We start from the raw sequence: 15,817 nt of genomic DNA on the forward strand, positions 1-15,817 counted from the left end.
ATTTTCTGATAACTAATATTAGCACACTTAACAACCACTCCAAAGAAACTTGAATGCAGCAATTCAAGTTTCTGCTAAGCCGCCTACATGCATGTATTTGGAAAATTGTAGGTGACCTCTCAAGTCAGCTCTCATCTCACCGCGAGTCATACGTATTGGCAAAGCCTGAATGTTGAAGGTTAGACTACCAGAGCGAGTGGAGGGACCTAATGCTTTTTCCTACAATGTGAAGAGCAGAAGTGTGCCGTGCTAATAAGCTTTGTAGATCACATTTTTCCCCATAATTTTATTTTCCAAAGGTACACAATATTCAGTTAGCAATAACAATACAAAATAATAACCAAACAAAAACAAATCCTACACTCATGTGGCTTCCCTCCCCCAATACTCGTCATCTCTTAATCTTTAGATTTATAACATTGCATCTTTTGGTCATCCTTAATATCCTTAATATATTACTTTTTCTAGTTCTGCTTTACAAATTTAGTCTATACATATCAACATATTATCCTTAGAACAGTGGTTTTTCATGTAATCCTCAAAGCATTGCCATTCTGACCTTAAATTCTGATTAGTCTGATGCCTTCCCTGACCCTCCATGGCTTTTTTCACAGTGAAAAGGCCTCAGATGTTGGAACCTTTAGGATGCTAAAGGAGTTCCTTTCTAGGACCTTCTTCATGCAGTGCAGATGCTCTGCCATTGAGTTACAGCCCTTCCCTAATGTCTGCCCTAAGTTCTCCCACCATTTGCCTTCATTGAATGGATAGCTACTTGGGAGCCAACTCCTAGGGTCTGAGCTCCCTTCACCCCCCCCAATAATATATTTGAGGGGGCCAGCAACCCCCCAAGTTGATAGGCACTGGTGCATGTGTGCCATGTCTTGTGATCAGTTATGTGTAGCGGGGCTTACCTGGGTCCCCCCCAATATTATGTTCAAGTTAGCACCCCTAGATAGCTCATTCTATGATTCCAGGCTCTGGTATTTCTAGAAGAGGGAGAGAAACCTCTCCCTGTCCACTATGCATATTTCTATAAGCCAAAAAATCTATTTTTATTGTGGTTTGTCAATTTGGGGTCAGGGGGAACACACACGATGTTTACTTTGGCTCTACAATTCTACGATACTTCATATCAATGTCATCAAGCCACAAATATTCACAAGCTGAATGCACAGTGTCAGGGAACTGACATCAGAGGGAAAGGAGGTGGTAGGGCTCCCAGAGACTGGGAGAGACTCAACAGCCAAAGCAGGGACCAGCAGGGGGAGCACGGGGTCTCTGGAGGGGAATCTCAGTAATACTGAGAGAGACGCAGCAACGCAGGCAGGAAGCAGGGGAGAGAAAGGGGTGAGAGACACTTCTAGCGAAAATAGTGGGGAGGTGTCAGAAGCAACTGCAGGGAGACCCATGCTTCGTCGGAAGCTGTCACGTCGTGAGTCCAGGAGACGTGTTTCCGTTAAGGAACTTCTTTGTTGGAGGCGTTTCCGCAAACAGCCACTGTCGGACTCCACCAGTGACTAGAGCAGACATGTCTGATGAGCTCTGTCACACACAGAGGCTTGTGGAGCCGCACAAACTCTGAAGGGGCACACTTTTAAGCACAAGCAGCTAATCAACCCCCTGATAGCAGTCCGACAGTCTTTGTACGCTGCCTGTGCAGGAGAAAGCATCATGAGCGACCCAGCAGGAGCCGGAGCCGGAGGAGCGGATCCAAGCTTGGAGGAAAGATACCGAGCATTGGAGGTCCAACTTGCGCTGCAGACGGCGAGGCTGGAGGAGAGGAGGGCGCAGGATGCTGACAAGAAGGGGAGAACCACTCAGTTCCCCAGAAAGGTACCAGGATTGGTGCAGAAGTTTGGGGGGGACCCCAAGGACTATCATGCCTTTAGGACAGAGATGCAATATGCCCTGAATGTGCAGTTTGATGAGTTCCCTGATGAGGAATCGCGAGTTGCTTTCGTAATTGGGCATCTTGAGAAGGGCGCGCGTGATTGGGTTCGGCCCCTGATGGCAACGCACAACGATATCCTAAAGGACACTATGAAATTCTTTCGTGCAATGGATATCATGTTTTCCAGCGATATTGAGGAAGGGTTGGTGCGCAGACAGCTGATGGCTTGCAAGCAGGGAAGCAGATCTGTCCGTGAGTACTGGACTGAATTTACCATGCTGATTCACAGATTGGGGTGGGATTTATCGGCAGCACCCATTCAGATGCTGTTTGAAGAAGGTCTTTCTTCGGCTGTGAAAGACGAGCTGTCCAGGAGCCCCAGGGCTGTGTCGATGGATCAGCTGACCAAGTCTGCGCTGACCATTGGAGCGCGCCAGGAGGCAAGAGCCTTGGAGAGGTGGGAAGGGAGAGGGGAACGTTGGAAGGAGTTACGCATTCCAGACATTCCTGAGCCAGCTTTCCCGCCGGCAGAGCCGATGGAAATCGGAACAGCCCGCGCGCGCGCAGTTTCAAAGCCCAGTGAGGGGGCGAAGAAGGAGGGAAAGGGAGCCCGGAAATGCTATCTCTGCCAACAGCCAGGCCACTTTGCCAGAGTCTGCCCCCAGAGGAAGGAATGGCAAGGGATGGTGGGCGCAGTGGAGGGAGGAGAGCAGGGAGAAACGGAGCAAGTAAAAGCCAACGCCTGGTTGCCGTCAGGGCACTGCAACCAGGCTCAAGAGCAGTGAAAGTGCCCGTACCAGAAGCTCCTCGACCTGCCCTAGTGATTGAAGTGTCGCTAGAGCTGCAAAATGGACACCCCCTACAAATAAAGGCGCTGTTGGATTCCGGCAGCTCTTGCAATTTTATGAGCAAGGAGTTTGCTGCTGAACATCAGATACAGACTATCCCTTTAAGCAACCCCCTGCAGGTGACCACAATCGATGGCAGGGAGCTGTTGGGAGGAGGAGTCAGCTTGCAGACCGTCCCAATGATAATGAAGGTGGCAAGGCACACAGAACTGATAGCGTTTAATGTGGCCACCTTGGGAGGCGCTCCCATTATTTTGGGAATGAGCTGGCTAGCCCTACATGATCCGCTGGTGGGCTGGCATCAAAGAGTGGTTTCCTTCGGTTCAGCACATTGCTTAGAACACTGCAGGGGGGAAAGGGGTTCAGCAGGGGCCCAAGCCACCCTGGCAGGGACTGAAGTAATGGAGAAAGGGAAGGTGCCACCACAGTATGCTGATTTCAACGATGTGTTCAGCGAGAAGGAAGCTGATCAACTACCCCCGCATAGGCCCTTTGATTGCCAGATTAATCTACTCCCTGGAGCCCAGCTTCCTGTAGGCAAGCTGTATGCCATGTCAGACAGGGAGATGCAGGAGTTGAGAGCGTTCATTGACAAGAACCTGAAGAGAGGCTTCATCAGGGAGTCTAAGGCAGCGGGGGGTAGCCCAGTGTTTTTTGTGGATAAAAAAAACACGGACAAGCCGAGGCTGGTATGTGACTTTCGACAGTTAAATGCAGTGACTGAGCCTGCGGCTTTTCCCATGCCCAGGATTGATGATATTTTGACCAGGGTGCGAAAAGGAAAGATTTTTACAAAGCTGGACCTGAGGGGGGCGTACAACCTGATACGTATAAGGAAAGGGGATGAATGGAAGACCACCATGTTCACCCCTTTGGGGGCATTTGAATATCTCGTGATGCCTTTTGGATTACAAACAGGCTCCGCGTGTTTTCAAAGTTTTATGAACCACGTGCTGGGGCCTTTGCTCTACAAGAATTGCGTGGCCTTCCTAGATGACGTGTTGGTGTATTCGGAGAACGAGGAGCAACATGTGAGAGACGTCAGGGAAGTGTTGAGCAGGCTGCAAGCCAACCGACTGTGGGTGAAACTGGAGAAGTGTCAGTTTCATACCAAGGAGGTGGAATTCCTGGGGTACCGCTTGTCCGATAAGGGGTTGGCTATGGACCCCAGCAAGGTTCAAGCGGTGCTGGAATGGAAAACACCCAAGACCAAGAAGGATGTGCAGAGGTTCCTAGGGTTTGGAAACTTTTATCGTAAGTTCATCCGGAACTTCGCCCACCTGACGGCGCCCATCACGGACTGTCTCAGCGGCAAAAAGAAGTTTGTTTGGACGGGGGAGGCGGAGAGAGCGTTTGATGAACTGAAAAAGGCCTTCGCCTCTGACGAACAACTTCTACATGTGGATTTACAAAAAAAGCTGAGGGTCGAAACAGACGCGTCGGACAGAGCCATAGGGGCGGTGCTTCTTCTGCAGCCGGGGAAGGAGGGGTCAGAGTGGCGACCGTGTGCCTTCTTTTCGCGAAAGCTGAACAAATCTGAGAGGAACTACACGGTGTACGACCGGGAACTTCTTGCCATTTATGAGGCCTTCCGGAGATGGAGGCATCTACTAATTGGTGCACAACAGAAGGTGCAAGTGTGCACGGACCATAAGAATCTAGAGTATTGGAGAACTGCGCGAGTGCTCAACCAACGGCAGTTGAGATGGGCCCAGGAGTTCTCCAAATTTAACTTTGAGATTTGTTACGTACCAGGCCCGGAGAACGTTAGGGCTGACGCTCTCTCACGCAAACCTGAATATTTGGAGGGAGAGGGTGCACCCGAGGAGACCCATTTCATTCCCGAGGACCGCTGGGTGTGTGGGGCGGCATTGGTGGGGCAAAGGGAGCTGGTAGAGGGAACGGTGCAGGATGAATACGCCCAGGACAAACTCAGGAGTCTCAGGAGGGAGGGAGACAAACCCGGGGGTTTTGAGGAGAGAAATGGGGCATTGTACTACAAGGGAGCGTTATACATACCTGAAGGGGAATTGAGGGAAAAGGTACTCAAGCAACTGCACGATAACCCCACAGCCGGGCATTTTGGGCAACACAAAACCATGTGGCTGGTCACCAGGGAATTCTGGTGGCCCAAGGTCAGGGAAGATGTGCGGGAATATGTGAGAGGGTGTGACAGATGCCAACGAGCCAAAGGGGAGAGGCGGGCACCGGCAGGTTTATTAGAACCACTACCCACGCCGGAGAGGCCATGGGAGGCAGTGGCAATAGATTTCATGACTGATCTGCCCAGGTCCAAAGGGAAAACAGCCATCATGGTGGTGGTAGACCTGTTAACCAAGATGGCCCACTTTATAGCCTGCTCACATGCGGTCACAGCAGAAGAAACCGCCAAATTGTTTGTGGAAAATGTGTTTAGGTTGCATGGCGCCCCCTTGAGGGTGGTTTCGGACCGAGGGAAACAATTTACTTCCAGGTTCTGGAGGAGACTCATGAGCTTATTGCATGTAGAGGTCAATTTCTCTACTGCCCGTCATCCCGAAACCAATGGGCAGGCGGAAAGAGCCAATGGTGTCCTCCAGCAATATTTGAGGTGTTATGTTAATGACAGAGAGAATGATTGGGTGGAGAAGCTGGCGTTGGCAGAATTTGCCTACAACAATGCAGAGAACGTGTCCACGGGGATGAGCCCCTTTTTGGCCAATCACGGGTGTCATCCCCGAGCCTTCCCAGGGGGGGAGGGGGAGAACTGGAGCGTTCCAGCCGCAGAACAGTTCGTTGAAGAAATGGAAGCTATCCACCGCCAACTTCAACTTAATTTAAACCGGGCGAAGGAGGAATATAAGAGGCAGGCAGACAAAACCAGAAGGGAAGGGGAAAGCATTAGGGTGGGGGACCAGGTGTGGCTGTCCACCCAAGGGTTACCGTTTAAAGGAGGTTGTAAGAAGTTAAGACCCAGAAGACTGGGTCCATTTGAAGTCACGCAACAGGTCAACCCAGTGGCTTTCAGACTCCGGTTACCGAACCACATGAAGTTGCACCCAGTGTTCCACAGATCGTTGCTGTCACCGTATATAGGGGACAGAGAGGGGAGGGTCAATAGGGGACCAGCGATGGAGGAAAAAGAACAAAGCTACCATGTAGCGGAGATTCTCGATTCCAGGTGGAAGGGAGAGCAAGTAGAGTACTTGGTAAGGTGGGAAGGGGAACCGGAGTCGGAAAACACCTGGGTCAGGGCAGAGGATGTAGATGACGAGGTTCTGATTGAAGCCTTTCATCAGAGATTCCCTCGTAAACCCCAGCCAGTGGCGAGGTTCCGGAGGGAATACTTCGCCACCACCGACGAAGAAGAAGAGTTGGAGGGGTTCGCTGATTCCGAGGTGGAGGAGGATTCAGCGAGTCGGAACGAAGACCGATGGAGGGAGATGTTCGAGACGTCTGAAGATGAAGAGGATTCGTTTCGGGGTTTCAGCTCCTCACCGCCCAGAGGAGAGGGAGGGGGCGGGGGGGAAGGGGGCCCTGGAGGGGAGGTGGATGTCAGGGAACTGACATCAGAGGGAAAGGAGGTGGTAGGGCTCCCAGAGACTGGGAGAGACTCAACAGCCAAAGCAGGGACCAGCAGGGGGAGCACGGGGTCTCTGGAGGGGAATCTCAGTAATACTGAGAGAGACGCAGCAACGCAGGCAGGAAGCAGGGGAGAGAAAGGGGTGAGAGACACTTCTAGCGAAAATAGTGGGGAGGTGTCAGAAGCAACTGCAGGGAGACCCATGCTTCGTCGGAAGCTGTCACGTCGTGAGTCCAGGAGACGTGTTTCCGTTAAGGAACTTCTTTGTTGGAGGCGTTTCCGCAAACAGCCACTGTCGGACTCCACCAGTGACTAGAGCAGACATGTCTGATGAGCTCTGTCACACACAGAGGCTTGTGGAGCCGCACAAACTCTGAAGGGGCACACTTTTAAGCACAAGCAGCTAATCAACCCCCTGATACACAGTCTAGGTTTAGGGTTAATGAATAGCTAACCATAATTCCTAAAACAGTTTTTTTTAAAAAAAATCCTTAAAAAAAAACAACATCAATGCTACGTACTGATTTTTAAACCAAATATTCCATGTATATTAACAATGGGCAATTTCCCCCAGTCTTGGAATGATCTGGCAGCCCTGAATGAATATGGATGGACGTAAGAGCATTCATTTCTCTGTACCTTCTGGCAGGGTATTGCAATTTAGTCTTAAATAGTTGCAGATTCCTGAAAATTGCCTCTTTTAGAGCACTGACATAGAGAAAGTAGGTTCAACATGTTCTCACAAAATCCAAGACCGAAATAGCAGCTACATTTTAACTAGTGCTTGCAGTCATTAGCAGCCGTTTTTTATTACCCTCAAAGGAGCAGAGGAAAATTCCATGAACTTCCGATTATTCGCCAAAATCCTGGCTCCAGCTCAGGAGGGTGTGGGTGAAGAGAGTCATTACTAATCCCAATATCTCCAAATATTTGAGATAAGTCTGGTTTGAGCTGCATGCTTTTGCAGCACTGCAAAAAGATGTGCTCTTAGCTCCTACTGTTTTGCAAACAATAATACAATGAGATCAAAAGCTGAACTGCAAAAGAGGCACTTTGAAAGGAAAGTGATTAGAGAAAGGACTGTATAGAGAAAGTTTGGGTGGGGGGGAGAGAATTGCAAACTAGATAGCTAACATTGTGAAGCAAACATTTAAAAATGGCCAGAACATGATAACAGCTTAGGAGTTTAATGCTAGCAGAATATATGGAGAATTTCCAAGAGGAAGGGTTTAAAGGACCCTGAAAAGGAATCTAAAATCTGTATACTGAGTTGAGTCAAGTTTTGGTTTTTGCTTTTGTCCACACTGCAAAACATGTCAGAATAAGAGCAACTATCTCTACTGACTTCAGGGTTTGGGGGGCCCTAAGCTGAGACACAGGTGGCGCTGTGGTCTAAACCACAGAGCCTAGGGCTTGCTGATCAGAAGGTTCAAATCCCCACAACAGGGTGAGCTCCCATTGTTCAGTCCCTGCTCCTGCCAACCTAGCAGTTCAAAAGCATGTCAAAGTGCAAGTAGATAAATAGGTACCGCTCCGGCAGGAAGGTAAACGGCGTTTCCATGCACTGCTCTGGTTTGCCAGAAATGGCTTAGTCATGCTGGCCAAATGACCCGGAAGCTGTATGCTGGCTCCCTCGGCCAGTAAAGCGAGATGAGCGCCGCAACCCCAGAGTCGTCCACGACTGGACCTAATGGTCAGGGGTACCTTTACTTTTACCTTTAAGGTGAAAGAAGTTGCAAACTGAGAACTCTCTGAAGCTGTATCTGATCTCCTTGAACAACCTGTGCAAAGTGGAAACAGCACTCTGAAGGCAGTGGGCCCACTGCGGGTTTTGGGGTCCTGGCACATGCCCAACCCTGTCATCCTCTAGAGCCAGCCCTGGCAACTGTGGGTAATGCTGGATAAGATCTGGGTTTCAAACACTATATTCTCAAGTTGGTTCTTCAAATGGCTCTGGGCAATGTATTGTTAAGCCCAAGGATAGCACTGCCCTGTTTAATTACTTTTAGATGAGAGAGATCTGGAGACTTAGGGTGTCTTTGTTATATTTAGGTTTCTTACATTCAAAGCTGGAGAAAGTTAATAAATCATATATCCTTAAATCTCCCAAAGCAGCAGGAGCTAAGGCAGCAGTTATGACTTGCCCTGCCTGTCCCCCTTCCCCAGACATGTAAGCAACCCCTTCCCCCAACCTGCTATAACTGATCAGGCATGGAAGCTGTAGAGAAGGGCTGCCTGAGACTTACTGCACTGCTTCGTTCCCTGCCCCTTTCTCTGTTCTAGGTCCATTATTTAATGTATTTTCTAACATCAATGAATTTACCAATGTGGTTACAGCAAAGTGTAGACATTCTCTCTTACCATCGAGAGCCCTAAATCTCTGTGCCAACCCCCCTTTTTTTCCTGCTGCCCCCAAAGGCAAAACATTTGGCAAGCTAAAGCTTGCAATTCCTAGGCATCCCAGTGCTGTATTGATGGGAGCATTGAGCACCACCATCCAAACACATTTCCCCATGCAGAGTAAATTACTCCACACTGGCACAAATATCTCGAAAGGGTGCCAGCAAAATCCTTTGTGGTCAGTTTTTGAGGCAAATGGATATTCCCCCTCCCAGGCTCTTGCTATCGCCAGTCCCCTGAAATGTATCTTTGTTCCAGTCGATAACTTCTCGTTTGTCTCAAATGTCAGTTTATCATGATTCTAACATACCCCATTTAAATCGGGTGGGGAAGGGTTGTGTTCACCCAGTCCTATTCCCTTGATGAGCTTTGGCTTCTCTTCACTTTTGTCCTTTGGCTGAATAGAATTGTTGTATGCTTGTGTGTGATTCCTGATGCTTGGCAAATGATCTCTGGCTACATTTCCATCATAATCATCTAAAAATTCCAATCACATTCTCAGTGAAGTGGTCTTTGCCAAGGTCTCCCATCATGCGTCGCAGCAGGCATCTCCATATGCACCAAAATCACAGGACTCCTCTCATCTACTCGGAAAAGGGTACCTCTTTCTTTCTCCTGCTGCTCCTGAACTGATTCCCAGGCCAATCTAACTCATACCCTAAAACCAACTGTAGATCTAAGGCAGCCTTCTCAAAAACTGGTGTGTCCCCCAGATGTTTCAGCTACAACTCCCATCAGCTCCTACCAGCATAGTCAGGAATGATGGAGGTTGTAGTTCCAAACCTCTGACATGTGGCAGGATGAGGAAGGCCAATCTAAAGCCTTGAACAATTCCTTGCCCCAGGGTATGCTGTGCCCGACTAGCAGGCCAGGTCCATTCTGTCCAAGCAACTGCAAGTAAACTCATTCTCTCTCCATTGTCCCAGTCCCTATAGGGGCAAGGGTCTCTGCTGAGGAAGATAGGCTTTGGGTCTCATTATTCTTGCAAAATTCATGATTACACGAAGGCGAGATACCAGCTCAGAACTGCGCCACTGAAATCAATTGACTTAGGTTATTTAAGTCCATTCATTTCAGAGGGTTTGCTCTGAGTATGACTGGCATTGAATATCACCCTAGGCACCTGCCAGTATACATGAGTTTTAGGGAACTGATCCCACCCACTAAAATACTCATAGGAAACAACTGGATTTAAAAAAAAACACAACTCTATATGGTCTCTTTCTTCAGCCAGGTCTGCAGTTTGTAGCTCAGAACTTGTGGCTCTCCAGATGTTGCTAGACTATAATCCCCATTGTCCCTGACCACTGGGCATCCTAGCCAGAGCTGTTGGGTGCGAATCCAACAACATATGGAGGGCCACAAGTCACCCATTTCTGCTCAGCTGGTCCCTTCTTCCATGCCATTCCCTTAACGAGTGGGCTGCTAATCATTTATCTCTTCCTGTAATTTGATTTCCTAGCAGCTTCCATTTCTTGGGATTCTTCCACCACCTTTGCATTCCCACCACTGTTGGCAGTCTCCTGATTAGATACTGGCTGTAATATTCCACAGCCCAAGCCTATCAGTTGCTGATCCGCCTCCCGGAATTCCTCGGCCAGGCACAACTGGAATCTCTCTAGCTAGATGTTCACCCTTCTCTTTAACCCCCCCCCCTGTTCTCCTTCACTTTTATTTTAGGTTCTTCCTCAAATGCCTTACTTGCTTGGTTTCTCAAGGATGCTCAGATTTATGTTGACTGCTGTGATTCACTCCATCCTGCTGCACACACCTGCTCAGTTACTTTCCAAGGTTCCAGAGCTATGTGATCCACAATCCCCAGTGGTAAGAAGGGCTACGCTGCTTGTTTTGAATTATTTACAGATACAGTATACAAGCAGTACATATTGGAAGTGCATAAACAGACTATCCATGTGCCAGATTTCCAGGCAAAGATTCTGAAAAAGGCAGCTGTGTTGATCCATAAGGGACTCCACCCCCACCCCCAAATCCACAGTTGGCCCATATATTTATTAGGTCCAACAAAATGTCACACAATAGTGAGCAAGTTTTTGAGTTCTCCAGACTTCTTCCTCACATCTAGCCTCAGGAGTAGATCTGGACAGTTCAGAAGCCTGCTTGCTGTTTTGGTTGGTTCCTTAATCCCAAGGCACTTCATCTGAAGGCAAATCACACCTCTCTGCCCATCTCTCTGCCAAGAGACCCCAGTGTGTTTTTCATTCTAGGCTGTGCAGGGACTCCCAGCTGTCAAAGAACACTGAAGCAATACTATGGCAAAATCAGAATGACAAACTGATACAGAAGTGGATCAAACATTGCTGGTCACTGAACAATTCAGAATATATGGGCTGTCATGGGGGGGGGGGAATAGTCACCCAACAGGAAACTAGAATTTTCATTAATGATATAGCACTTTACTTGGTCCTACTATAGCTCTCTGAGAACTGTCTCTGTTATTCCCAATTTACAGCTAGGGTAACTGAGGCTGAAAGATAGCAGCTTGACTGCAGATTTAAAACTGTACAGTATGTGACAAGGCCTGTAGAGCAATTTATGCTAACATGAATGATCCAAATAAGCAGTAGGTGTTAATCTTAAATACAAATTGCATGAGAGAATTTGCAGTCTCCACCACTGCCACCGCCTGTATATACAGAACAGAAACATTTTTAAAGAGTGATGTAAGTGGAGGAAAAATTAGACCCACAAAGGGCGGCTTCAGCGTGGAAGTGTCTTGAAATCTGAATTTGACACACACACTTCTTAATAGGGACCTCTGCAGTCTTGCAAAGAAGAGAGTATTATTTAGGACCGCGGATTGGGAAGAAAGGTGGGGGTGGAGGGAGAGAGAAGAGGTTGTTCCCAAAACCTGCCTTCTCACTGTCAGCATTTGGTAGAAGCTGGCTGGTAGCTAGAGACACCCATTAATTATAAGCATACAGATGTCCCTTTAAGGTTTGCTTCGCAGCCTGCCGACTTCAGCCTAAACACGAGCTGTTAAAGATCTGACTTTATTTGTACATGTCTCTGAGCTCCGGGATCCAGCCACGTGGGGGTTTCAAAGGCTCAGAGCCCACTTGGAAGAGGAGAGGGAGGGGGGCTGGAGAGAGGGGGGTGCAATTCATCTTGATGTGTAGGGGGAAAGAAACTTAAAGGGCTTGAACAACAAACAGGAAATGCCTAGCTGGGCTGCTGCTGCTGCTGCTAATGCAGAAGGGACCAGAAGCAAAAGCGGCAGCGGCAGCAGCAGCAACAGGACTGTGAAGTTAACAGCCGAACAAGAGAACCCCTGTTGCTAACAAGCTTGCCTCGTTTCTTTCTTATTTTTCCACTGCACGGGTTCCTTTTGCAATTGCAACCATGGGCTCCTGTCCCAGCGGCAGCATTCCAGGTGTCGCTGTCCCCTGCTTGGTACTGACAGGTGAGAACATCTTTCTCTTCTTTCCGAAGGCTTCGCATCTGCCAAACTCTCCTTCTGCTTTGGGATTTCCCCAGAATTGAGCAATTCGTCATTTCCACTTCTTCCAGTCTGTCTGCTTTTCAGCCAATTCCACACACACCCCATCCCGAGTTTTAAGTCAACTTTACAACCAGCGATTCAGTGATTTTGGATGACAGAAGCCTTAAAACTAAACAGAAAGGTGCAAAGAAAGAGGAAAGTGGGAAATAAGAAATCATAGAACTAGGCAAGCAAGGAAAGGGTGACCGGGTTGAAATGTACTGTTGTGCAAGCTTGGTTTTCACTTTTGCAAATCATTTTGGACAGTGAAGCAAATTGCGCCCCCTTAACTGCACAGGAGATAAGGGAGCTGATTTACTCTTACTTAGCATAACACTGCCAGTGAAACATGTGGTGTTTCCATTTCAGGATTCCCTGTTCTCGAGGATTTCTTAGAGCACCATAGACTCAGGGGAGTTCAGCTTTTCCTGACACAAACCATTTTCTGTTTTGGGGTGGTGGAATGGGAGGAAATGGAAATGGGGGTGGGAGAGGAAATGAACACAATTGCAATTGCTCGATGCTTTGTGGGTCTCGGAGGGATGGTTTTGCTGAAGTATGTGGGCGAAGCAAAAAAAAAAAATAGTGGGGAGGGGAACATCACATTGACAAAGGCTGAGAGTAGCCAGGAAATCTTATAGTAATCACCCCAAGGGGAAATGAAAATATTATTTTCTGTTGCTTGTGTCTTTTGTAATGTTTGGTTCTAGTTTGTAACTCACTTTCGACAGGCTGGTTTTATTTATTTTTAATGAGACAACTTTGGGATGAGTGGTTTAAATTTTCAACTTTTTGTCTTTGCTTTGGGGGTTGTTCTTCGGCAATGTGCACTGCAGTTGCAGCAATGCCTGATTATAGTGATCCCAGCTTACCAAGCAATGGCAGCACAAGTCATATGATTGTAACATCCAAAAATTATAGCATGGTACTATTCTCCTTCCTATACACAGTGGTGGCGATGTTTAAGGATGTTTTTCATACAGATAATGAACTGTTTTGTTACTCCGTTTCTGGATTTCTTTTTCAACAAGCTCTGCAAAACCTTCGAGCCACTAGTAGTTGAATAATTTACTGTTGAATTTACTCTGAGCTCTCTGAGCTGAACATCTAAATACAAAGGTAGGCCACTTGGTTGAAAGGAAGTATTGGACCTGTACAGCAGCATATAGTCAGTGCATAGATTGTTGGTCATTAGGTACCATCCAAGCTCCTGGAAGATAGCAGAGAGTAAACACAGGGTGGAATATTCCATTATTGCTTTAGGTGGTTGGTTATTTTCCTCTTCAGTATACAGTGGTACCTCGGATTAAGTACTTAATTCGTTCTGGAGGTCTGTTCTTAACCTGAAACTGTTCTTAACCTGAAGTAACACTTTAGCTAATGGGGCCTCCTGCTGCTGCCGCACAGCCGGAGCACGATTTCTGTTCTCATCCTGAAGCAAAGTTCTTAACCTGAGGTAATATTTCGGGGTTAGTGGAGTCTGTAACCTGAAGCGTATGTAACCTGAAGTGTATGTAACCCAAGGTACCACTGTAGTATCCATTTATGTCATTGTTGAAGACAGGATGGAAGTTAGAATTTCTAAGAATTGTGAACGTCTAAGAAGTGTGGGCTGCCACATGTCACGCCCTTCTCATCACTTGATTCGCCAGTTCTTGATAACTTGCAAGCTGGATGTCTAAACTGTTTACCAGATAATGTTTAACATAATGTGAATACAGAAATTTAGGCTGGTGTCGTGTCTCATTCATACACGCAAGAAGCCGCAGGCTTCAACTGATGAACAAAAGTATGAATTGACCTTCAGGTTAATTTTTTGCTTGTTTGTTTTCTCTCCCCCCCCCCCAACTGATGCTTTGCCTGGGTTCAGTTTTTACGTTCCTTACATGCAGAACCAAAACTGATGTAGCTTAAACATACTGAGTAAGAGATGGATATAGGGTAAAGGAAGTATAGAGCAAGATACCCTTGTTGATTATACTGAAAGACAAAATCTGATAAAAGCCAGCTCTTATCAGACCATCAGCTCAACAGCAACATCATAGCCATTGCCAACATCTAACTGAACAAGAGTTGAAGCTAAGATTACAGATCTAAGAATGCTTCATAGAAAGCTGGTCAAATATGTCTAAGGATTGAGCTATAGGCCTGATAGGGTCACTGACTTCCAATTTTCCTTCCCCTTTTTGAAAACCAAACAGAATACAAAAGTTAAGGATTTGCAGGATAATTCTGCACACTTGCCATGGTAGTTTCTGAACTGATGCTAAGCAAAATATAAACATGAACTTTAAAGATTTTCAAATGTGACTGAACAGGAAAGGGTACACAGCAGACATAAATGAAACTTTTTTCTTAAGGCCAAATTCTGATCCCAAATACAGAAGCCCCATTGTGTCTTTTATTAAGCCAAAATTATAGTCCAGTGGAAATCAGCTATTTGGCATTTTCGAGGATTTTATTTAAAGTTCTCCAAATCTTTCTTTTTAACGTAGGCTCATCGACTTGGTATCTTTCTCAGAATATTTATTTCCCTTTTCCCTGTGCATGTGAAGAACTGAGCTACAGGTGATGAAAATCTGTGTTTTTCTGTACTGAAATAGCATATTGTTGCAGAGGTTGCATGCCACCCCCAACCTTTGCTGAGCAGTAGCGAGATTCCAGGGGGTTCCAGACATTTACCCAGGGCCACGTTTCCATTGGGAATTCAGGCCTGTCAGAAATGGTAGTGTTTTAAGATGTATGATTTATTTTACACCTATATACACCTGGGTCTAGGTGGAGGAAGAGAATTCACAGCATTATCTCTCAAGAGGGGCTTGTTCCCCATAGCAGCATAGCATTGGGGTCCAAGGCATTTTTCACACCATTACTGTGCCTCTAACCCAGCCTGGTAAGATGGTTCTGCCCCACATGCCCTCTGCCTCCAGTTCTCCCTCCCAAGAACCTTTGCTAAGTGGGCCCTCCCATTCTCCAAACCTGTTTCAAAAGGGACACATTTTTCCTGTTTAGCACCACACACACCCGGTAATGGCAACCCCCATTTTGCACAGACTCAGACTCGGGGTTATTTCTTCAATGTGTTGATGACTCACCATTGTTTCATCACCATCATAATTTATTACTTGTACCCCACCCATCAGAATGGGTTGTCCTAACCACTTCCAACAGAATACAAAAAACACACGATACATCAGACATTAAAAGCTTCCCAATACAGGGCTGCCTTCAGATGTCTACGGAAGGTTGCATAAATGATTATCTCTTTTGACATCTGATAGGGCATTCCACAGGGCGGGCGCCACAACCGAGAAGGCCCTCTGCCTGGTTTCTTGTAACTTCACTTCTCGCAATGAGAGGCCTTCATAACTGGGTCTCTGAGCTGAACAATGGGGGTGGAGATGCTCCTTCAGGTATACAGGGCATAAACCTTTAAAGGTCAGCACCAACACTTTGAATTGTGCTCAGAAACATACTGGGAGCCAATGTAGGTCCTTTAGAACTGTTATTATATGGTCCCAGCAGCCTCTCCCAGTCACCTGTCTGGCAGCTTGCATTCATCTAGTCTGGCCAGGCTAGTTTGTAGGAGAATTGCTGAAGCCTGTATATTCCCTTCA

The 15,817-nt window shown here is 47.1% G+C and overlaps 1 protein-coding gene across 1 annotated transcript in view; it reads left to right on the plus strand.

The window, feature by feature from the left end:
* Window positions 1–11,839: 11,839 nt before the first annotated feature.
* ITGA1 (integrin subunit alpha 1) overlaps window positions 11,840–15,817 on the plus strand; it is a 71,604-nt gene continuing 67,626 nt past the window's right edge. The window contains exon 1 of the mRNA XM_082241808.1: window positions 11,840–12,122. Within this exon, the coding sequence (XP_082097934.1) occupies window positions 12,062–12,122 (61 nt within the window). The 5' untranslated portion in view covers window positions 11,840–12,061. The remainder of the gene's footprint in view (window positions 12,123–15,817) is intronic.

This window comes from Podarcis vaucheri (genome assembly GCF_965113315.1).
Source record: "Podarcis vaucheri genome assembly, chromosome: 11".
Classification (NCBI taxonomy): domain Eukaryota; kingdom Metazoa; phylum Chordata; class Lepidosauria; order Squamata; family Lacertidae; genus Podarcis; species Podarcis vaucheri.